Below are 24,314 nucleotides of genomic sequence, written 5' to 3'. Positions count from 1 at the left end.
ACCCATGTTGGAGTGCAGTGGCGCAATCACGGTTCACTGCAGCATCTGCCTCCCCAGGCTCAGGTGCTCCTCCCACCTTGGGCTCCTGAGTAGCTAGGACTACAGGCATGAGCCACCACACCTGGCTAATTTTTGTATTTTTTGTAGAGACGCAAAACATGGGGATTCGCCATGTTGCCCAGGCTGGTCTCAAATCCCTGGGCTCAAGGAGTTCTCCTGACTCAGCCTCCCAAAGTGCTGGGATTACAGGCATGAGCCACCACACCCAGCCAGTCATGGGCTTTGTGAGGGCAGAAGTTTCCCTGTCTTTTGTTCTCACCTTTGTGTATGGCAGCCATCGGTTCTAGTGCTGCCCAATAGAACTTTCTGTAGTAATGGAAGTGGTATCTGTTTTGTCCCGCATGGTAGCTACTAGCCATATGTGGCTATTGAGTTCTTGAAATGTGACTTGTGCAACTGAGGAACAGTAGTTTAAAATCTCATCTTAATTTATCTAAATTATATGTGACAGGTGGCCACCAAATTGGACAGTGCAGGTATAGCCCGGTCCTTGTCACATAGGTATTGACCAAGTGGACAAGTGGATTTACATGAAACAAACTCGTATTTTTAGGGAGGGAGATGTTCACCTGCAGAATAATTTGGGAGAAATACCCGTGGTTGGAGGGGGAGGAGTAAGGGGCCTGGTCACTCATAAAGACCCAGTGTCCTGATTTCTTGGTGTCCTAGCTCAGACCATGCTTTGCTGGACTCCAGGATGGCTCACATCCTCTCGCCAAGTCCTCAGTGGGCTGCTGGGTTGGATCTTTGGAAACACAGCTATTAGCCAAGCATAGAGTGGGCATAGCCCCATCGGTGTCCATAACATCTGCCTCTCTGCAGCCTGGATGTGCTGTGCCCTCGTGCAGATCTCTGGCAGCCATCCCGCCCTGTCATGGTCACCCCCTCAAAGGTCCTTCTGTTTGAAGGAAGGTCACCAGCACACCCAGAGCCCTATGCTTCGTGCACAGGACCATGGCGGCTCCCCAGGGCTGCCCTTCCCTAATTTCTGGAAGGGGATGCCCTATCAGAGTTGGTTAAAAGTATGACTGAAATACTTCATGTGAAGTGTTATTTTATGTTAAATCAGTACTATTTTAATTGTTGAATACTTTCTAAAGGAGTTTAATCAGGTAAATAATTTTTATTGCCAAAGCAACTATTTGCCTCTGTTCCTAAGATGGGCCAGATTTTCTCCACTGTCAGTTGAATGGGCTATTTAGCCACATCGCAGGCCTCCCTTTGTGTAGCGCATTGAAGCAGTTCCACTCAGCATGTGTGCTCACCGTAGTTCACTGTTCACTAGTTCTGGATGGAATTTTGGACAGAACCTGGCTCCCTCTGGATCTTGAGCCCTCAGGCAGTGCCCTGCAGCTGGGGTGGGTGTTTCCAGGCCCCTCTTGGGGACGGGATCCTTGCACCTGTTTCCAAATTGGGCTGTGAAGCTGGGTCCTGTTGTATTTGACACTTTGATGATTTTCGTTTCCCTCTTGTTTCCATGGGACTACTTTCTTTTCCCCTTTTGTGGCTCTTTTGGCTTCCATCACAGGGGGCCCCAGGCATGGAGAGTGGGCTTCCCGCATCCAAAGCCGCCCCAGAACACAGGGAGCCGGATGCCTTATTACTGTTGGTGTAAAAATGACCCATTCTTCATTTGAATTTACCTTAGGCATTTTGGAGAGAGGAGGGGCTATTTGGTAAGAATGTAAAATAAATGTCAGGCCTACTGGATTGAGCCTTGCAGTCACATATACAGTCATCCCCCACATAATGATGTTTCTGTCAGCAACAGACTGCATGTGAGAAGGTGTTCCCATAAAAATACTGTGTCTTTACTTTTTCTGTGTTGCTACTTTTTCTGTGTTTAGTTACACAAGTACCACTGTGTTACAGCTGCCTACAGTATCCAGTACAGTAAGAGGCTGTACTGGTTAGCAGTTTAGGAGCAAGGTGCTGTACTATGTAGCCTAGGTATGTAGTAGACTACACCATCGAGGTTCGTGTAAGTCCACCATGTGGTGTTAGCACGATCATACAATCACCTAATGATACATTTCTCAGGATGCATCCCTGTCATTGATGATGTGTGACCTTTAATCAGGAAGTATCCTCCTCATTAGGTAATGCATGCACATCTCAGGACAGAATTTCAGGTGAGAGACTGGAAGGAAAGTGTTTGCCCATGGCTTGTTGGGGCATGTGGATCCTACATGGAACACACATGGAGGATCCTGTAGGGAAAACTGTGACTTGCTGTCGAATACTGAAGATACTGGATTTTTCAGAGGTCCTGAGCATCTCACCAGTACTGATTTTGGAAATTTTTTATCAAGGCATTCCTTCCTCTGCAAGTGTTTGTTCTAAGAAGGTTCAGTAAGGTTAGTGGGCATGGAAATCCAGGCTGCTGTCAGTCGGAACTGTCCTCGGCATAACAACACGATGGGGAGTAAGCCAGTACCCTCAAGGGTGCGTGGGAGGGACTACCCAGGATCCTGAAAGGAGCAAGATGGGGTGGGGTGACCCTGTGCCCTATAAGGGAGGGACAAAGTGGGGTTACCAACATGGAAGGGGTAACAGGGCTCTGGATGGAAAGGATGGGCACAGGGGTCCCCCAAACAGTGGAGGCAGATGGGGGATCAGAACTGAGGGGGCTGGGTTTGTCCACACCCTATCCTCCTGGTCTCACAGACCCCTGGGTTTTGCCCCTGATGTGGGTGGGTTCTGGAGACCACACCTCTCTGCCAAGAGGGCAGAGGGGTCAGGTCAGCATGTCCCCACCCTGTAGGGCAGGCTGCGAGGCCAGCAGTGAGCAGGTAGAAACCCAGGGGTGGCGTCTCAAGCACGAACGAATTGGCCCCCTGACCATCTTCTTCAAGCTGTTCTTGCTGTACGTAGAGTCCATTTTTCTAACGAGTGAATCCTGAATGTTTAACAAAAAATACTTCTGCCTTCAGCAGAAAAATGTATTCATTCATATTTTGGGAAGTATTACACTCCCACAGAAAAATCATCCTTGTTTCTTTCAAATTCTTGAAATGATATTTGGATTCTTTCTGTGTTTTGGGGGCCAGATGTGAGATAGTGTAAAATGCTTTTGTGGAAATGCCCCCTTTTTACGCTGAGAACTCACGTGGTGTCCTGGTACGTAACCAAGTCCTCAGCACAAGCTTAGTCCTTACCGAGAGGAGAGACAGAACTTTATGCCTGCTTTAAATAACTTAGTGTGTAACCCAGCCTTCCACATGTGAACATTCTCAGCACACTTTAGAAGTGACAGCTGTCCAAAGGTCCAGTCTTCTCATGGATTCTTGGGAGAACAAAGTCTGTATGAAAGATGGCTTATATTGTTTATCTTTTAGGAAATTATTTTTAAATTGAGGTTACATTATTTATAGCACACACATTATTCCTCAAAGGATTTGAAGAAGCTTACTTGAAATGATGCAGATAAGAACTTTAAAACACTAAGTCAGGAATAGGACATGAAGAACCACTCAAACATTCGTGCCATGGCATACTAAATTGAGCTACTACTGTGGCTGTAGAATACCATGTGGCCAGAATTAGAGGGGAACACACTCCTTGTAAGCTATTTTTATTGTCCATGGGAGAAATCACAGCAGTTCCTCAGAAAAAGAGAAGCACTTTCTGGTACTTTCATTCTAAACAACACTCATAGAAGGTTGTTGGTTGCTTTAGATATTTTTAAAGGTGACTTCCTGGAGGCAGCAGTGTAGGAGCTAAGAACTCAGACTGGCTGGGTGCAGTGGCTCATGCCTGTAATCCCAGCACTTAGGGAGACCAAGGCAGATATGAGGTCAGGAGTTCAAGACCAGCCTGGCCAACATGGTGAAACCCAGTCTCTACTAAAAATACAAAAACTAGCCAGGTGTGGTGGCAGGTGCCTGTAATCCCAGCTACTCAGGAGGCTGAGTCAGGGAATTGCTTGAACCCAGGAGGCAGAGGTTGCAGTGAGCCAAGATTATGCCACTGCACTCCAGCCTGGGCAACAGAGTGATACTTGTCTCAAAAAACAAAACAAAACAAAAACCTTAGACTTAGCCACACTCCCACTGGCTGTGGGACCTTAAGTAAGTTGTTTAATTTCTCTGGGGCTTATTTTCCTCATCTGTAACAGAACTGTGAGTAGTGCTTGCCTCATAGAAGTTGATTGTGTTCACCAAATTTATGAATATGGAGGACCAAGAGCATTGTGTAGGCAGCCCTTTACAAATGGCATGGTATGTTATTTAAATCCAATAGCATCTTCCTGTTTTGATCAAGAGCATGGCTTCACATCCATTCCATTGCTCGGGTTAAGTTTCTGACTCTGACACTGATTCCCTTTGTGATTTGGGGCAGATGATGTAACTCCTGTGACTCAGTTATTTCACCTCAGTAACGTGGGCATCATCATGACACCTGGCTCAAAAGGTTCTTAACAAGATTAAATGAGAATCCACCCAGGGTATTTTGTGCAGCTCTCAGCAGTTGATGCGTGTTCAATAAATGCTATGTATTGTCAGGGTTGTGATAAGTTGATTAATATTATTATTGTAATGTGTTGTTAATGTATGCTATACATTTGTCGGTTGAGTAAGTGGATGTGTAAGTGATGGAATCTTCAACTTTGCAATTACTTTGGAAGATGGAGTCATAAGGATGGAAAAGAAAGGGATTTTGGTCACACGTGTGAAGTCCTATTTGCAGGTGCAATTACACATTTTATTTTTTAAAAGAAGTTGGCAATTTGAGGTTCCTGTTTAATCTCGAATGCACATACAGGCTGACAGTGTTTTTACAGTAGAATTTGTAACATGGTCAGGAGCGTTCTGGTTCCCCAGATTTGGATTCTGCCGTGTCTTCACCTCCCATAGATAGCTCGGTGAAAACAGGGTCATGTCTGTCAGCAGAGGGAGCCACATTTTTCCATGATGCTTGGTTGATGCCTGTTGCCTTATAACACAGAATCCCCGTATCTGGCCCCAGCCAGGCTGCTTCTGCAGGCCCATCATGGCTGTTGGGAGATCTGGCCCTCCTGGGAGAGTTTTGGCAAATGGGAAGCAATAAGCAAGGTGTTCAAAACCACAACTTTTAAAATTTGTGCATGAGATAGTTCTGAGAGATGCATCCTTAGGCGATTTGGTCATTGTGTGAACATCCTCCAGTGTACTTACACAAGCCTGGATGGCACAGCCTATTGCTCCCAGGCTCCAAGCCTGTACAGCATATTGCTGTACTGAATACTGTAGGCAGCTATAACACAAAGGTAAATACTTGTGTGTCTAAACATAGAGAAGGTATAAAAATATGGTATTATGAGACCACTGTGCTGTTGTATGCACAGTCTGTCGCTGACTGAAACATCGTCACACAGCCTGTGATTGTACCTGGGCAGTGCTGGCTTCCCATTCGTGAGGTCACTGAACAGCAGTGTCCCAGCCTGCAGAAGCTTCAGTTGAGGCTTGGCAGTGTTGGAGGCTTGTCCCAGACCCCAAGGCTTGGGACGTTTGTTTCCCAGTGCAAGTACAGTTTTCTGGACGAGCCATCTTGATTACCTTCATTTTATCCTTTAAATTGTTTAGGATTAGGTTAGATAACTGCCTGGTCTTTGTAGAGGTGAAAAATTTATAGCTCTTGGAAAGTAGGTTCTTCTAATAGAAGCCTTCCCCTCCTTCACAGACAGGAGGAAATGCCTAACAAAGAACAAAGCGAGGCTACGAAATTTGGCTTCTGTAAATCTTAGTCCTATTTCTAGAAGGTGGGGCGGGGTGGCACATTGCCTGGCCTTTTGGGGAGGGGTTGCTGCTTTGAGCCAGAGGACATGGGGGCCAGCTTCCCCGAGGCCCTCAGCGTGACAGCTGAGCTCCCAGTGGCAGCAAAGCAAGTCTGACTGGTCAGCCTCCGTGGAGCCGCTTAGAGTCAGTTACAAAGGTGGGGCGGGCAGTCATTCCCAGAGTTAAAAAAAAAAAAAAAAAAAAATCCTAAAATCCTTCCTTACATTTTACCATTGAGATAAAGTAGCTGAGAAATGTGCAATGTGTCAGGCACACTCTTTCCTGATGGTCTCTGCCTTTACAGTTGAGCAGGGTGTGGCCATCCGGCCTGGGGCTGAGGGTCAAGCATCACTACCTTCATCACATCTCACAGTTCTCACCTTGGCCACAATTAGATGACATTTATGAGAACCCTGCTGCTTTCTATTAATGTTGACACTCGTTTTTTTCATTTTCCACTCATTTTTATAAAATATGGGAGAGGCCAGGATAATAGGAAGTAAATTCCACATGTGAATACAAGTATACAGGCAGAGCCCAGCCACCCTGCCCTGCCCACAGTGCCCTCTCAGCCAACGGAAAGTGGGTTCTCCTGGTGTAAGCTGTTCTCTGGAGGTACTTCATTCCAGCTTGCAGAATGGTTTTCATACATCCATGGGTAATGCATGAAAAGGTCATAGTCTGCCAGCAGGAAGCTGCTTCTGTGTGCACCGACCCTGCTGCCCTTATCTCTAAAGCCCCCAAATTGGGTCCAAAACCAAATGTGGGTGGGAATACAGACCCATTGTTGTGATCTGTAAGCCAAGCCATCCTGAGCCTGGGTAGCACATCCCGTGAATTTGAGTGACAGATCTGCTATAGAATTTTAGGAATAGCCCTGTTTGTGGAATGACTGTGTCCCCGGCAAGTTGACAGTGGAGTTTTTGCAAATCAAATCTTTTCCCAGAGAACTTTAGTATATAAAAGATTCCTGCAAACCATCCATTTTATGGTGCAAAAAACTCTCTCTTGCTGCTGTTTCCAGTACGTTCAGATTGTTGTCAGGTTTTTTTATTTATTTATTTATTTATTTATTTTGAGACCGTGTCTCGCTCTGTCACCAGGCTGGAGTGCCGTGGAGAGATCTCGGCTCACTGCAAGCTCAACTCTAGCCCAGGCTAGAGTACAATGGCGCAATCTCGGCTCACTGCAACCTCCGCCTCCCAGGTTCAAGCAATTCTCCTGCCTCAGCCTCCCGAGTAGCTGGGATTACAGGCGTGTGCCATCATGCCCAGCTAATTTTTGTACTTTTAGTAGAGACAGGGTTGCACCATGTTGGCCAGAATGGTCTCGATCTCTTGACCTCGTGATCTGCCGGCCTCAGCCTCCCAAAGTGCTGGGATTACAGGCGTGAGCCACCGCACCAGCCTTTTTTTTTTTTTTTTTTTTTAATTTTTTGTTTTAAGATGGAGTCTTGCTTTATTGCCCAGGCTAGAGTACAATGGCACAATCTCGGCTCACTGCAACCTCCGCCTCCCAGGTTCAAGCAATTCTTCTGCCTCAGCCTCCCGAGTAGCTGGGATTACAGGCGTGTGCCATCACGCCCAGCTAATTTTTGTACTTTTAGTAGAGACAGGGTTTCACCATGTTGGCCAGAATGGTCTTAATCTCTTGACCTTGTGATCTGCCCGCCTCGGCGTCCCAGAGTGCTGGGATTACAGGCGTGAGCCACCATGCCTGGCCAGTCAGGTTGTTCGTAAAATGAACGTCTGCCATTACAAACCTACTTGCCTTCTCAAGACAGGAGGCAAGTTGCTGAGGTGAAATTATTCAGATCGTCAGAAAATATGTGCTTTCATGGGAATCTAATTCACAAATGCCATCTTGTTAAGGATTTTGCAACTAGAATAAATTGTGTCCAATTTGAGTCCTAAAAAGTGCCATCTGTTCACGTTGATTTTTGAGCTCCCATTTCATACCAAGTCTTTTTTTTTTCCTCCATCTTTGTATTTCACTGGCCAGAAGGCAAGGGGTACTGCCCATAGCAGGGCATTCTTTTCTCCTGCCCTCCCCTGCCCTCTTTTCCTTCGGGTCAGGCGGAGTGCATTAACCCTCACTGGAGCCTGGTGGGCAGCACCCGAGGTCGGCTTTTGCAGCAGAATAGCTGGAATTCCTGAGCATAATTTAGCCGTGGTCCTGTTTGCTTAAGCATGTGGCTGGCTATTCTTCAGTCTCTTTTGTTTCCGTACATGGTGTTGGTAAGTCCCTGAGGCTGCTAAAACTTGAGATCCCCTGAAAATGGCAGAGCCTCAGGAGTTTGCACGATGGCCCCAGAATACTCAAATCTGCTTAGAAAAAGGAAAACACAGATCTTGTTTTCTGTCTGCATCATTTGTAAACGAGAGCCTCGTCAGGAATTTGTGTGTAGTACGTGATCTGTTTTAAGCCTGAGCAAAGTCTGCCTGTACTTACAGGTTTTTAGTTGCCTCAAGAGGAAGTCACCAAATACCATAGCAAGAGTTGTGAAGGAAAAGGAGGAGGACAGGGTCCAACCCCGCTGCCATGCCCAGGGTGGCACACTTGCCCCTTGTCAGTTGCTCCAACTTGTGGCTTCTCTGACGCCTCTGTGAAACAGAGGTCCCTATTTTTAGTGCTGGACTATCATTTCTGATGTGCTGCTGTTGCAAAAATTCAGCAGCAGCTGCAACAGAAATCCTGATTTAAAGGCCCCATTTGTAATGGAGATGAAACTTGTTTACTAAATAAAAGAGCAGAATGCTGTGGTGGATGGGCTGCTTCAGATCTCATCAAATGGAAGAGTCCTGTGTTTATTCCTTTGCATGCATCATGCATCTACCTGGGCCCTGCCTCTGCATGGAGCCAATGTGTCTTTGTTTTGATTCATTCCTCCTTCTGGTTAACCGGGGAGAAGAGGAAGAGGGAGTTGTTCTTTGCCTGGAGGAAAATGGCTGAGCAGCAGCAGATCCAGGTAGTGGTTCAATACCCAGCTCTTCCAGCGTAAGAATCACATGATCAGATCAATCCAGATAATGTATATTGTAGGAGAGGAAGAAATCACTTTATCTTTACCCTTCACAGTTCTTGGGACAGACTACAGCAATGGAAGACAGATTTACACAAACAGAAGTTGAATAGCAGGTGTATCTTGTTATCTTGTGTTGTATCTGTGGGAGATACCCAGAGAAATGAGTCAGTGTCCAAGAGGTGGCTTAGATTTTAGTCTTAAAAGCCATCATCTCAGCCGGGCACCGTGGCACACGCCTGTAATCCCAGCACTTTGGAAGGCTGAGGCGGGCGGATCACAAGGTCAGGAGTTCGAGACCTGCTTGGCCAACATGGTGAAACCCCGCCTCTACTAAAAATACAAAAATTAGCCAGGCGTGGTGGCGCACGCCTGTAATCCCAGCTAACTGGGAGGCCAAGGCAGGAGAATTGCTTGAACCCAAGAAGCAGAGGTTGCAGTGAGCTGAGACTGTGCCACTGCACTCCAGCCCGGGTGACAGAGTGAGAAACCATCTCAAAGGAAAAAAAAAAAAATCCCCTGAAACAAAGATAAATGGTGTGGGGAAGGCCAGTTATGGGGAGGTACCCAAGAAAAGCGGTTAACAAGGGTAAGGTTTGTGAGCCAGATTCTTCACTGATAGAAGTCTCTAGTCATGTAGTCATCTTTCTCTTCTCGGTATAGAAAGGAAGACACCCTTGAATTTTGTCTTAAAAGAGGGTAACTTCTCTGTTTTTGGAATACCTCCTGTGTCTTCAGTATCTCAAAATAATCAGCTCAAAATCTTTATGCAAAAAGGCATATTTTGGGGTTGCATGTTCTGGTCTCTCACAATATAAAAGTACCCCGAGCCTTATATTAGTAGGAATCATTAACATTATCATTGTGGCAGGAAGAGACTATAGCGGGAATTCCCAGGACAGCAGGGACCAGAACTGGTTTGTGTAGATTCTCAGAGTACAGATAGGATCACCTTGGACCCTGGTTTCCAAACATTTTAGGTATGGGAACCGCCTCCTCACCTCTGTCTCAGTGCGTCGGTATGTAAAACTGACATAAATACCATCCTGTTAATGGTATTTATGTCAGTTTTACATACCGACGCACTGAGATTAAATGTCTGCTCAGGAAGGGCAATGGGCCTGTTTGCATAACACAAATATGAATGGTACCTGCAGTCCAGATCAGCTGTAGCATCCGTGCCCTTCAATATTTTGTTCTGGTTGCGCTGTCTTGAAAGAATCCACTTCGTGATCCAGATCAGTGATGCAGATGGCAATTGTTGTTAAGAACGGCTCTTCCTGTAGTTCTAAGAAATTATCTATCTAGAAAGATGACAGGAAAAGCACTATTATGAAGACTGCCCAGTGGTAAGTTATTCTGGACACCCATGGTAATGCGCTGGGCCCCAAGGTATCAGAATTTAGTGACAGCGGCCAGGCACAGTGGCTCACACCTGTAATCCTAGCACTTTGGGAGGCCAAGGTGGGCAGATCACCTGAGGTCAGGAGCTCAAGACCAGCCTGGCCAACATGGTGAAACCCCATCTCTACTAAAAATACAAAAATCAGCCGGGCATGGGGGCTCGTGCCTGTAATCCCAGCTACTCGGGAGGCTGAGGCAGGGGAATCCCTTGAACCTGTGAGGCAAAGGTTGCAGTGAGCCAAGATTGCACCACTGCACTCCAGCCTGGGTAACAGAGCAAGATCCTGTCTCAAACACAAAAAGAAAGAATTTAGTAACTGCAAATGTGGTGGTGGTTGGGTGGGGGGTAGGTATTGTGTTTATTACAAAATTTTAAATAAGGTGCATTTAAAGAATGAAATGAGGACTAAGCATTTGCGGAAACTTTGGCCTTTTCATAACTCTGGCCAGGCTCAACTCCTTAGCTTTCTGCATGGGAAAACTGAAGCTCACAGACCTTGAGGATTTGCCAAGGTCACACATAGCAACTGAGACTAGATCATGGCTTCAGGTGTCTTGTGCTGTGTTACATCCTGGACCTTGGGACTCCAGAGCTGAGCAGTCTCTCACTTTCTGAGAACCATGGCACACAGGCCCCCTGTGCCCTCCACTAGGATGACTCACTGAACACACATGTTGGTGCCAGCACTGACTTCTCATGAGGACCTTGGCTGGGTTTACCAGCTACCTCCTTGAAGAGCTGCAAAGGACCATGTCCCAGTGCACATGAAGGACTGTTCTACCACAGAGAACTGAAGTTGTTATGCCTCATGGAAAAATATTGTAGCATCAGGTGTCAGAGCATCTTGACAGCTGGCAGATGCCTGCTCTCTCTGGTGCTCAGACAAGGCCTGGGGAGCTGGGAGTCAGCTCCTGACTTGTTACCTCCTCTGGCCCCCCACCGCTTTAGTGCTGTCTGCTGCAAACATAGATCAAGAGGCTTGAGGACATCCATCAGGACAGAGCCCTTTAAACGCATTTTTCTGGAGAAACGTGGTGGCCTCCTTTCTGAAAAGAAACAGGCCGTCATCTGGGTGGTGAGGAATAGGGCGTGGGAGGAATCGGCCAGGCCTGCAGACTGGCCCTGAGCTCCCTGGGCTGCTGTGTAAACTCTTACGAGGGGCTGGTCTATGATGAGGCCACTGAAGAAGGTCCCTTCACTGATGAGGTCCACACTGACTGAGGACCAGAAGCAAAGTGAGAGCTGCCTTGCCCTTCTGGAAGGATGGAGAAGGGGATGCTTTCCCCACGGTCATCCTGGGCCTGACCTTTACATTCTTAGGTCCACAGGACCAGGACTGCCTGCTGCCCACACTCACTCCCTCACTTTCCGGTGACGAGGCCCCAGATTGAACACGGAGCTCAGGTGATCCATGGGACAGATGTGGCTACCTCTCTGTGACATGTGAAGAGGTGAGGTTGCCAGCCACACTGCACCATGGCCCTGAGGACAGTCTGTAGAGACTGTTCAGTAGGGGAGCTAGTTTGTTGCAGGGAGATAACTGGTTTGCCGCCTTTTGTGTATGTGGCTTCTGGAGGTTAAACTATGGCCATGCTGACTGGTGTGACCAGAGGAGGTCACAAATCAGCAACAGACTCCCAGCTTCCCTGGGCTTTATTGTAGGAACCAGAGGAAGCAGGCATCTGTTAGCTGCCCTGAGGGGTGTCAAAGAGGACAGGCAGACCAAGGGGTGTGTGCAGACACCAGCATCCCTGAGCCCTTGGCTCCTGGGGCTTAGCTCTGAGACCTGAGCTCAGAAGGTGCACAGGAGACAAACCAGGTCCCACCCTTGCTAATCGGAAGCCCACAGGTGACCCTCTCCTGAGACGGCTGTCACAGCCTTCTGCTTTTGAACTGTGTATGAAGAAAGTCCTCTGTGTTTTCTTTCGGGTTTGGTTTCTTTGAATCCTTGTTAAGTTTGTGAGACTGACTTGGTCAGTCGTGTTTAGCCACATGCTGTTTATTTTTGTAGACATGTAGTGTTCTGCTGATTGACTGCCACTTTCTTGAAGCCTACTGCTGCTGATGATGATGGTTGTTTGGATTGCTTGCGGCCTGGGGTGCGGTGAGCATTTTTGCTTGTGTTTCTGGTGCACCCTGAGAGTGCCTGCAGGGTGCATCTCTGCAGGTGGGTTGCTGGGTTGGGGGGTTACACCCATCTTCAACTTACTCGTAGCGTCAGCCTGTTTTCCAGAGCAGCCACCATGCGCCTTTCCGCTAGCAGGGTGTGAGCTTTCTTGTTCCACATCCGTCTCTCGTTAGTGAGCCTGGTTACTAATGGGTCTGGGTGCTCCTCATGGGCTCCCTGGCATGTGGACCACACCTTTTGAAGGCCTGTTTCTGTGTTGCCCCATTTTCAGCCTGAGAGGTCTGTCTGCCTGACTGACTTTTAAGAACACTTCCCTATTCTGGAAACTGGAAATGTATAGGTTGGAGGCTATATTTAGAAACAGGGTCATCCCAGGCATGTGCTGGGAATAGAACCAGGGCGCCGCGCTCCATCTCCTCCCTCCCTCCAGAAGAACAGCCGTCCCTCGCCATTCAGCCCTTTGCTGGCCTCTGGTCCCACTGAAGAGCCGATCGTCCTGGCCTGGGGTGGTTTCTGCCACCTTCTCCGTCCTCCTCTCTAGACAGTGATTCCCGCGATGAGCAGAAGCAACTCTTCGAACTATACCCCCTGCCTATTACCCCCAAATTAAGTATCGGGGAGTGGGGAGGCCCCGGCTGACGGGAGAGTGCCATGAGTACCCGGTCTCGTTGTCCTGTCTCCTTGCATGCCGTTTTTCTTTCATCCTTAGCTGGCTTCCCGCAGCACCGCCACGACAGCTCACTGCCTCTGGGCCAGCGTGTTCACTCCGGCCCTCTACAGTTGGATTTTCTTTTCTTTCTTGACTTTCTTAACCCTGAATCTTGACTTGTTAAGGAGATTCTTTAACGAGGGGGGAGTGACATGCACGCTAGACTGCCTGAGTGATTGTTCTTGTTGAATGAAATTTTATGATTTTAGGGTAAGAGGCCAAACTAGACAATAATACCAACCTGTGTTTGCGTTGCACTGTATTCTGGTTATCTCTTCCTGTGAAAAACAGAAACAAAACTTAGCCACCTCTGAATCTACAGTTTGGGCCAGGCATGGTGGGGATGACTCACCTCTGCTCACATGGCTTTAGCTGGGGCAGCTTGACCCAGGCTGGTGGATCCCTTTCCAGATGGCACATGCATGTGGCTGGCCGGCTGGTGCTGGCTGTCTCCTGGGAGCCCATCTGGAACTGGCAGCCATGCCCAGGCCTCAGTTCTTCTCTCTGTGGGTCTCACCACAGGACTGCTTGGGCTTCCTCTCAGCATGGCATCCGGCCTCCAGGAAAGAGTGTTCAAGGATGTACAAGCAGCCCATCTCCTAGGACCTGGGCCTTGACACTCACACAGAATTGGTTCTGCTGTGTTCTGTTGGTCAAAGCTGTCACAGAGCCCCCGCAGGTTCAAAGGGGAAGGACATATAGACCCTACCTCCCACTGGCGGAGAGAACTGTCAAAGAATTTCTGGCCATCTGTGCTCCACCACATGCTAACAGATTCCCCTCTATGTGACTTTCCTTTAGCCCTGACTGCTGCCGCAGGAAGAGGGAAGCTGGAGGTCTGCGAGCTGCTGCTGGGGCGTGGAGCTGCTGTGTCGCGGACAAACAGGAGAGGGGTTTCACCTTTGTTTTGTGCAGCACGCCAGGGGCATTGGCAGGTACCCAGGGGGCCCCTGAATGCTTCGGAAGCAATGAGTGAGGATGGAGTTCACTATTGCCTGGCTCCCCTGAGAACACATGCAGCTCCCCTGAACCTGTCTGTTCCCCATCCTCAGCTTCTGTACCATCGGGATTACTTGATAGAGCCACACGTTTGACAAGATAACACAGTTGGCCACATAGGCTGGGGAGTAAGGCTGCTCAAGGCCGAGCTATTCAGGTCAGAGACACAGCCACTGCCTTCAGCTGCAGAGGGAGGTGGAGTGGATGGACTCATCGTGGTAACGAGACTTGCTCTAACATATGTGTTGTAGTTTTGGGATGCATTTCTCCAACATACTTGGAAGAAGAGCAGTTCTTTTGCGCTCTTTGGAAAAGAAAATGTTTCCCTCTGGTCCAGCACTGATTCAGGCTGGGTTTTATTTTTTGTTTTGTTTTGTTTTGTTTTTTACTATGAATGATCCATTGTTGTGGTTCATTCAAGGGAGCCAGGGGATCCTTGTTCCTTCATTTCATAAACAGTGACCACATACCTACCCCTCACCTAGCACCAGGTTACACATACACTATGGATACAAAGGATGTTATGACCATTACAAAGAAGAATGTTCTAGACCAAAGTTTTGGTCATGGAATCGCATCTCTGCCGATGCCTGCTGGCTCCTTTGGTAGGAGCTGTGAGTGCTTCCTGGCAGGATTCTTCTCCCCTTTCCATTCCTAAGAGCTTGGTTTGTACCATCTGTTCCCTGTCACCCTCACTGCTTCACCGTGATCCTCTGGCTAATCCTTTCCTGGCTCTGCTGTGTCCTAAGTCATGGGGAAGTTTGGAAAGCATTTGTTAGTGGATAACAAGCAAGAAGGCAGTGGAAATGTGTCACCTCCTATTGCTGCGGCCATGTAACAGGTGATGTGTTGGGAAAAAACTTGGGCTAAGCTGTGGGTGAAGCAGTTTCTGCTGGGATGGTGGTGATGGGATACCCCTGTCTGGTTTTCTGGGGTTTTTTCCTCCCCAACCTTATGACCATACCTGGTTGAAAGGCGTATTTCTAGGGCTGAGAATCTTCTCAGGGTGCTTTGGTAAAAGTTGCCTTCCCCAAAGGGCATGCCATCCGCCAGTGCTGCATCTTAAGAAAGCCCATGGCTTGGGTGTGTAGTGGGCGAGCTTCTTTCTGCGACCCCCTCCTGCCCTGCACTCAGCTGTAGGTACTTAGTTAGCTTCAGTGCCCGTGGGGGACCCCGTGACTGCTGCTTGCCCCCCCGAGTTGTGCTTCATTTTCCCATGCCCCTGTGCTGTCTTGTCCTTGTAGATTGTGATTGGCATCCCTCCTCCCCCAAATTATCATTTCTGTCTGGTATGTGTATATTTAGTAGATAACAGCAATGAATTGAGCATGTTGAAAAGAGCATGTATTTTGGAAAAGATTCTGTTCAAAGGAATACAGTGGAAAGATTTTCCAGGCCCCATGGTTCACGCAACTTAGGGATTTTTGAAAGAAAGTCATTTGACTACTTTTAAAGGTTGAGAAACCTGTCTGGGTATAGCGGGTGTGGTTGAAAAGGCAGCAGGAGGATGGTAATTTCAAGTGTCTCTTCCAGATTGTTAGACTGCTGTTGGAACGCGGCTGTGATGTGAACCTAAGTGACAAGCAAGGCCGGACGCCCCTCATGGTGGCTGCTTGTGAAGGGCACTTGAGCACCGTGGAATTCCTCCTTTCAAAAGGTAGCAGCATCATGCCCTCAAAGGTTTCTTTTGGACAGACACAGAGAGAGAACTTTAGCAGACGCATTCAGTGCTTTCTGATTCAAATTCTAAGTTTTCTGTTATGGAAATTTTCTTTCTTTCTTTTTTTTTTTTTTGTTTTTGAGACGGAGTTTCATTCTGTTGCCCAGGCTGGAGTGCAGTGGCGTGATCTTGGCTCACTGCAAGCTCTGCCTCCCAGGTTCATGCCATTCTCCTGCCTCAGCCTCCCGAGTAGCTGGGACTACAGGTGCACGCCTGGCTAATTTTTTTTGTATTTTTAGTAGAGACGGGGTTTCACCGTGTTAGCCAGGATGGTCTCAATCTCCTGACCTCATGATCTACCCTCCTCAGCCTCCCAAAGTGCTGGGATTACAGGCGTGAGCCACCGCGCCTGGCTGTTATGGAAATTTTCTGATACACATTAGAGAGAATAGGCAGCACAGCCACGTGCCTGGTATTCCTCTTCAGCAGCGATGACCACTCTGCCAGCCCATCTGGCCAGTGTTGCCCTTTACAGTGCTTGACTGACACTCGGTTCAGGCCAGGTGTTCTGCAGGTGTGCAATTATTTGCTTTCTGTCTTTGTCATCTCATAAGGTTCATGTTCTGTGAATGGGCTTTCCTTTCAGGTGCAGCCCTTTCTTCTCTAGACAAAGAGGGTCTGTCAGCATTAAGCTGGGCTTGTCTGAAAGGTCACAGGGCAGTGGTCCAGTATCTGGTTGAAGAAGGAGCTGCGATAGACCAGATGGACAAGAATGGCCGTACGCCCTTGGACCTGGCCGCCTTCTATGGTGATGCCGAGACTGTGAGTACCAGCAGGTGTTCCCCACCTCCACCTGCATTGGAAAGAAACCCCAGGAAGTGAACAGCTCACTCCAGGGCCTGCATGAGATTGTGTCTCAGGGTCGTCAGTGTGTGTGTGTGTGTGTGTGTGTGTGTGTGTCTTGTCGGGGATCTTTCATTTTTCTCTAATTCTGTGACATGCAATCTATTCCAGGACTTAGGATTTTAGTCAACTCATAAAAGCTTAAAAATACCTGCTTACAAACAGCACATACAACAGACACATACGTGAATATGCGTACACATGTCCATACGTGATTTTCTCAGTCATCCATATAAATAAAACTTTTGCATAGATCATTTAGAAAGTACTTTTATATATGGTAAGTGACTAATCAAATGACTACCTGGTTGCTTTTTTTTAAAAGTTGTTTTGTTTTGTTTTTAATTTATTATTATTATTATTATTATTATTATTTTCTGAGATGAGTCTTGCTCTGTTGCCCAGGTGGGAGTGCAATGGCACAATCTCAGCTTGCTGCAGCCTCCGCCTTCTGGGTTCAAGCAGTTCTCCTGCCTCAGCCTCCTGAGTAGCTGGGATTACAGGCACGCACCACCATGCCCAGCTAATTTTTGTATTTTTAGGAGAGACAGGGTTCACCATGTTGGCCAGCTGGTCTTGAACTCTTGACCTGGTGATCCACCTGCCTCGGCCTCCCAAGGTGCTGGGATTACAGGCGTGAGCCCCTGCACCTGGCCTATTATTAATTTTTGAGACAGAGTCTTGCTCTGTTGCCCAGACTGGAGTGCAGTGGTGTGATCACTGCAGCCTTGCTCTCCTGGTCTCAAGAGATCCTCTCACCTCAGCTCCCTGAGTAGCTGGCAATACAGGCATGCACCACCACACCTGGCTAATTTTTAGAGACAGGGTTTCACCATGTTATCCAGGCTGGTCTCGAACTCCTGGGCTCAAGTGATCTCCCCACCTTGGCTTCTGAAAATGGTAGGATTACAGGCATGAGCCACCATGCCCAAAGTTTTATTTTTAATTGACAAATGATTGTGTATATTTATGGGGTACAGTGTGATGTTTTGATACATGTATACATTGTAGAATGATCAAATCAGGCTAATTAATGTATCACCCAAATATTATTTCTTTTTGGTAAGAGCATTTAAGATCTCTTTTAGCTGTTTTGAAATAAACAATACAGTATTGACCGGACGCAGTGGCTCATGCCTGTAATCCCGGCACTTTGGGAGGCCAAGATGGGTAGATTACTTGAGGTCAAGAGTTCGAGATCAAGTGACCCACCTCTACTAAAATACAAAAATTAGCTGAGTATGGTGGCGGGCACCTGTAATCCCAGCTACTCGGGAGGGTGAGGTATGAGAATTGCTTGAACCCCGGAAGTGGAGGCTGTAGTGAGCCAAGATCGTATCTCTGCACTCCAGCCTGGGCAACAGAGTGAGACTCAGTCTCCAAAAATAAAATAAAATTAAATAAATAAAATAATTTTTTTAAAGTTATTAATTCTAGTTGCAGTGCTATGCAGATCTCCAGAAGTTACTCCTCCTGTTTAACTGAATCTTCGTATCCTTTGACCAGTGCCTACCCTTTCCCCAAGTCCCTCTGTCTCCCAGCCTCTGGTAACCACCTTTCTATTCTCTGCTTCTGTTGTAAGTTCAACTTGTTTAGATTCCACACATAAGTGAGATCATGCTCTCTTTATGTACGTGGCTTATTTCACTTAGCCATAATGTCCTTCAGGTTCATCCATGTTGTGGCAAATGGCAAGATTTCCTTCTTTTAAAGCCTGCATAGTATTTCATCCTGTACATATACTGGTTGTTTTTTTTTTTTTTTTTTTTTTTTTGAGACAGAGTCTCGCTCTGTCGCCCAGGCTGGAGTGCAGTGGCCGGATCTCAGCTCACTGCAAGCTCCGCCTCCCGGGTTTATGCCATTCTCCTGCCTCAGCCTCCCGAGTAGCTGGGACTACAGGCGCCCGCCGCTTCGCCCGGCTATTTTGTATTTTTTAGTAGAGATGGGGTTTCACCATGTTAGCCAGGATGGTCTTGATCTCCTGACCTCGTGATCCGCCCGTCTCGGCCTCCCAAAGTGCTGGGATTACAGGCGTGAGCCACCGCGCCCGGCCATACTGGTTGTTTTTAAAGTGATATGGCATTGCCTAAAAATAATATGGAAAGCTTTGGACACTATCTTTATCTCTTTGCCAAATGCCCATGTCTAATCAAGGGTTGAGGGAATAAAACCTTGATAAACTGAGAACTCTGAAATGTCTTTCAGGGCAGAAACTGTAATTTTGTCAGGCTCCATGCCCTAGGCACCCAGTAGGTGCCAGAGAAATAGTCAGCTACATGAGAGTTACCAGTTTCCAATAGTTCATACATCTAATGGAAGGACTAGTTGGAGAGACAGGTGCTTGCAGACCCTGCAGTGGAAGCCATGGTGCTGCACCTCTGTGCCTTGGTGCTTTTAGAAGGCAGCACTGTCAGAGTTAAATGTTATCAACTTCCAATACCTTGTAAACTCTACTTCATGTCAGTTTTCAAAAACATACTCAACTAAATCTCACATGTCTACACTTATTTTTCAGCTACCTTTCCACATTCTGTAGTTTATCAAAATTAGAGAAGAGTGAAGGAACTTAGCATTCTAACATCATTTTTTTAATATTGTGGCAAAAACACATAGCATAAAATTTACCCTTAACCATTTCTAAACATATAGAGTTCAGTAGTTTAAGTATATTCACATTGTTGTACAACCAGTATCTAGAACTTTCCATCTTGCAAAGGTGAAACTGTATTTGTTAAATAACTCTCCACCTCCCCCAGCCCATCACAGCCACCACTCTACTTTGTGTCTCTGTGAGTTTTTTACCTCTTTAGAGATCGCATATAAGTAGAATCATATAGTATTTGTCTTTTTGTGACTGGCTTATTTCACGTAGCATAATGTCCTCCAGGTTCGCTCATGTTGTAGCGTGTGTTAGAATAGCATTTCCTTCCTTTTTAAGGATGAATATTGCTCCATTGTACGTATATACCACATCTTGTTTATCCAGTCATCTGTCAGTGCACACTTAGGTTGCTTCTATGTTTTTTGCTATTGTGAATAATGCTGCAATGAATATGGGTGGCCAAGTATTTATTCAAGACCCTGCTTTCAGTTATTTGGAGTATATATCCAGAAGCAGAATTTCTGGCTCATACAGTGATTGTATTTTTAATTTTTTGAGGAACCGCCCTACGTTTTTTCCACAGCTGTTGCACCACTGTACATTCATACCACAGTGCACAAGGTTTCCAGAATTGTTCTACATCATCACCAATACTTGTTTTTTGTTTGTTTTTTGTTTTTTTTTTAGATGGAGTCCCACTCTGTCACCCAGGCCGAAGTGCAGTGATGCAATTTCAACTCATTGCAACCTCTGCTTCCTCAGTTCGAGCGATTCTCCTGCCTCAGCCTCCTAAGTAGCTGGGATTACAGGCCTGTGCCACCACACCTGGCTTATTTTTGTATTTTTAGTAGAGATGGGGTTTCACTATGTGGGCCAGGCTGATTTTGAACTCCTGACCTTAGGTGATCCGCCTGCCTCGGCCTCCCAAATTGCTGGGATTACAGGCGTGAGCCATCGTGCCCAGCCAGTACTTGTGGAAGGACTAGCTAGAGAGACAGGTGCTTGCAAACCTGGCAGTGGAAGCCATGGCCCTGCATGTCTGGGTCTTGGTGCTTTTTTTATAGTAGCTTTTTTTTTTTTTTTTTTTTAATAGTAGCCATCGTAATGGGTATGAGTTGAACATCTTCTCATATGCTCGTTGGCCACTCGATCATTTTTGTAGAAATCTATTCAAGTCCTTTGCCCATTCTAAAAATGAGGTTATTTGGTTTTTGGAGTTGGGTTTAGTTCTTTATATAGATAATCCCTCTACTTAGTGTCATTTTGAATAGTGGGGTGGATGATAGGAAGCATATCTTTTTAGATCCACATGAAAATCTAAAATAACCACAGGCTAAAAAATGGCTATAGGCTAAAATGGCTCCAGTAAATGGAGAAATTTGAGTGACCACAGTGTTTCTTCCTCTTGTTTCCGGTTTAGTTCAAGTGACAGCTGTTTTATCACATCAAATCAGTCTGTACTGTGGTATCAAACTTGCCATCTTTACTTTCCCAATTTCCTTCTAATATCTTTGAAATGGATTATACTCGGGTCCATCCAGTCCCAAGCTGCCAATCTTAACAGTCTGCCATGCTCAGGTTGTGTGGGTCTGAGTATTTCTAAAGTCACCACTGCTGTGGCCTGCTCATTTGTTGGAGCTCATTGCAGAAGTCTGCTGCCTACTTCATTGGAGATGCAAAGGTGACTGTGTCCCATCTCTGTGACCTGGGGAGTGGTGTGAGACGACAGATCACGCATGTGTGCACACACCCACCTATGGCAGCATATCCCCTGCTTTCTCATCCCTGATAGCAGTGAAGGTTTTAGTTGGGGATTGCAGCTCCTCTTCTCTCTTTCGTGTCCACTTTATTTCTGTTCTAGGATCCTTAATAGGCAGAGGCATCTAAAATCAGACTGAAGCTAAGACTGCCCCCCGCCAAATTCATGTGCACCCCTGAACTCCTGCCCCCAGCTGCTGCTCAGGCCTCTGCTGTCCCTGCAGGTGCTGTACCTGGTGGAGAAGGGAGCCGTGATCGAGCATGTGGACCACAGCGGGATGCGGCCCTTGGACAGAGCCATCGGCTGCCGAAACACGTCCGTAGTGGTGGCGCTACTCAGAAAGGGAGCCAAATTAGGTCAGTGAGCACTGCCTCCATTGAGCAGGAGGAGGGGTGAGCTCCCGATTGTAGAAGCCTAGAGAGCACAGAGAGTGACCTGCTGCCAGGTTAGGAAGTAAGATGTCAGATGTTTGCAGATCTCTCTGTCTCAGTCTCACTTAATCATCATCATACACAATGTGTAAGTAGCTCACGGTGTTTCTGGCAGAGGGTGTAGAAAGCAGAGACTGGTGTTGAAGGACAGTCTGGAGTGGTATCAGTGGCCAGGAACCATGCCAGAGTAGTTGGCTCAGCCTCTTGCTGTGGGGTGGGGCTGGGCGGTGCTGCTGAAAGCTCCTCAGGTGACTCTGAGCAGCAGCGGAGGCTGAGCCACTCTTCTAGAGCAACCAGTCAGCTGTGTGGGGAAGTGGCCACCACAGCAAGTTTCTGTGAAGAAGTAGTAGTATGATTTCATGGAGACAAACTGGGACGATACTTGAGGATCACGGGAGGGCCCCTGAGTAGGGAAAGCCCTTTCCACGTGGCTAGCTTTGACACAACACACCATTCCAGATGTGGGGAGGGTCCCTATTTTGGTTCGATGTGTGGGGCCCTTGGTCAAGATTAGCTCTGGGTAGGGCACTGTGAGGAAAATGCTATTCACTAGTACTGTCAAGCAGCGAACAGTGCCAGGAACTATCCAAGCAGTTTCACCCTCTGCCTTAATCCCTACCACAGCCCTGAAAGTCTCAGTGACAATCCCATGATTTTACAGATGAGTAAACCAAGGCACCTAGCAGCTAAATGGCTTTCCCTAGGACTGCTGTGTGGTACTCGCCATGGGGACCTGGCAGGCTGGCTCCAGGGCTGTGCTCTTCAGCACTCCTCCCACAGTGTCCCGAGAGTTCAGGCAGGGGTTAGAGAGGTTGTGGCCGAGCTGTAGGGTAGGAGAGAGAAGCCATGACATCTGGGAGTAGAGCGCGGTGACAGGGCGCAGGAACTGCATGCTGAGAACACATGCCTGCGCGGTGGCTGCTGCAGGAACTGAGGAGGTTGTGCTGAAGCTTCATTTAATCAATTTCCCCCACATCCCACTCAAGGGACGGATGGGTCTTCGCTGCTCGGATGCCTTTGTTTCTCATTACTTTTTTCAGTAAGATAACAAGGACAGATTCGAGTGCCCAGGTCAGTGGAAAGGATTAGCAACTGAGCCTCGCCCGCGTCCTGCTCCCTCCCTCGTCGTGTTGTGGTCCTTGTAGCTGGGCTCCTGCTGGTGCTGACCTCCAGCTGTGGGGCCGTGGAGGAATTGGAATCCTTTCCCCAGGGCCTCTGAAGTGCCTCTGAATGCGTGTTTGTTTTGCAGGAAATGCTGCTTGGGCGATGGCCACTTCCAAACCTGATATCTTGATTATACTTTTACAGAAATTAATGGAGGAAGGAAATGTGATGTACAAAGTAAGTGGTGCCACCCTTTTCTTTGCCATTGAAACTGCCTCGGAGCACGCTCTTAACTGGGTATATAATGGCCATAGCTGTGCTACTGCACAGAATCCATGTAATAGAAGTGCCAAAAGGTGGCTGGGCGTGGTGGTTCACGCCTGTAACCCCAGCACTTTGGGAGGCCGAGGTGGGCGGATCACTTGAGGCCAGGAATTCTAGACCAACCTGGCCAATATGGCAAAACCCCATCTCTACTAAAAATACAAAAATTAGCCAGGTGCCTGTAATCCCAGCTACTAGGGAGGCTGAGGCAAGAGAATTGCTTGAATCCAGGAGGCAGAGGTTGCAGTGAGCTGAGATCCTGCCACTGCACTCCAGCCTCAGCAACAGAGTGAGACTCAGTCTCAAAAGAAAAAAAAAAAAGTGCCAAGAGGTGCTGACCTGGCTTCATGCCCACATTGTTGGCTTAATATCTTACCGGCAGAATCTTAAAGGTAGAAAGCACCTCTCTTTGTGTCTGAGAGCCATTATTTCTGAGCTAATCCTTGAGGTTGTAGTGATGCTTACTGTCTGAAGCCATGCGTGAAGCCGAGTCACCTCTAGGTCAACTGAATGTCATAGAGGCGGTTCCTCGGCCTTTCATGTTCTGAGTTCAGAACACCATGCTGAGGCACCGTCATGAGATGTGGGAGAGGAACACCCAGCAGATGTTTCTAGAAGAAAAGCGTCATTCTGTCTCCTAAGCCTTTCCTATCTAATTTTTAATATCTATGAATTTCTAGAATTTGAAACTGTTTTTAGAGATATTTTTACTTAATATAGTCAAGTAACACCCCAGTTACCCAGGAGACTGAATTAATTTTTTCCATTTTCCCTTGGAAGTGAAAATACAATTTTCAGATCAATAAACTTCACTTTAAATTTTTCCAAATAAGACAACAGTTTAGGTCAGAGGTCAGCAAACTTTTTCTGTAAAGGGCCAGACAGTAAATGTTTTAGGCTTTGCAGACTGTGTGGCCTCTGTCACAACTCCCCAGTGCTGCTGTGGGGGCACAAAAGCAGCCACAGATAGCACAGAGTGAATGAGCACAGCTATGTCCCAATAAAACTTTATTTGTAAACACAGGTGGTCGGCCAGACTTGGCCTCCAAGCTATAGGTTTAGATAGATATGCAGGCCATTTGCATAGGTTACTATTCTTTGAAGCTCTGTGATCAGACAGAATTAAAAGATTATAGGGGAAAAACTAGATTATGACCATGTTAATCCTTTTTACTGTTAGGCAGCTGTACTTGCTATGTTGTAGATTTTTTCCTTCTCATTTTTTTTTTTTAAATAGTAACAAATAAATAGGCAATATAGCATGACCCAGCAGGGTTCCTGGCTTGGAATCAGTTTGAAATTGAGTTGAGAGTGTGTATTGTTGTGGCTTTGAAGTGCTTTTAATATGGATTTTGGTAGGCAATTATGTCAGAAATACGAAGCCATTTTCAACAGGCTTCATACCTGCTGTGCAGTGGGACTGACTGAGCAAATGGATTTTTTTGGCTTTGA

At 47.1% G+C, this 24,314-nt stretch overlaps 1 protein-coding gene and 1 long non-coding RNA gene across 17 annotated transcripts in view; one reads left to right on the top strand and one right to left on the bottom strand.

Moving 5' to 3' along the window:
* The window catches only part of TANC1 (tetratricopeptide repeat, ankyrin repeat and coiled-coil containing 1), a 273,836-nt gene that overhangs the window by 244,184 nt on the left and 5,338 nt on the right, over positions 1-24,314 (top strand). For all 16 annotated transcript variants that reach the window (XM_033231382.1, XM_033231392.1, XM_033231391.1 and 13 more), the window contains 5 exons: positions 13,882-14,015; positions 15,613-15,736; positions 16,386-16,561; positions 21,227-21,359; positions 22,684-22,775. In XM_033231382.1, the coding sequence (XP_033087273.1) occupies positions 13,882-14,015; positions 15,613-15,736; positions 16,386-16,561; positions 21,227-21,359; positions 22,684-22,775 (659 nt within the window). The remainder of the gene's footprint in view (positions 1-13,881; positions 14,016-15,612; positions 15,737-16,385; positions 16,562-21,226; positions 21,360-22,683; positions 22,776-24,314) is intronic.
* LOC117094971 lies at positions 7,805-13,886 on the bottom strand. Its single transcript, XR_004441759.1, has 3 exons — positions 13,322-13,886; positions 9,990-10,142; positions 7,805-8,980 (listed from the first exon to the last, which is right to left on the bottom strand). It is a non-coding gene; the product is annotated as an uncharacterized LOC117094971 (long non-coding RNA).

This window comes from Trachypithecus francoisi, unplaced genomic scaffold (genome assembly GCF_009764315.1).
Source record: "Trachypithecus francoisi isolate TF-2019V2 unplaced genomic scaffold, Tfra_2.0 Lachesis_group13, whole genome shotgun sequence".
Taxonomy (NCBI): Eukaryota; Metazoa; Chordata; class Mammalia; order Primates; family Cercopithecidae; genus Trachypithecus; species Trachypithecus francoisi.
This window is presented reverse-complemented; position numbering and strand designations above follow the sequence as displayed.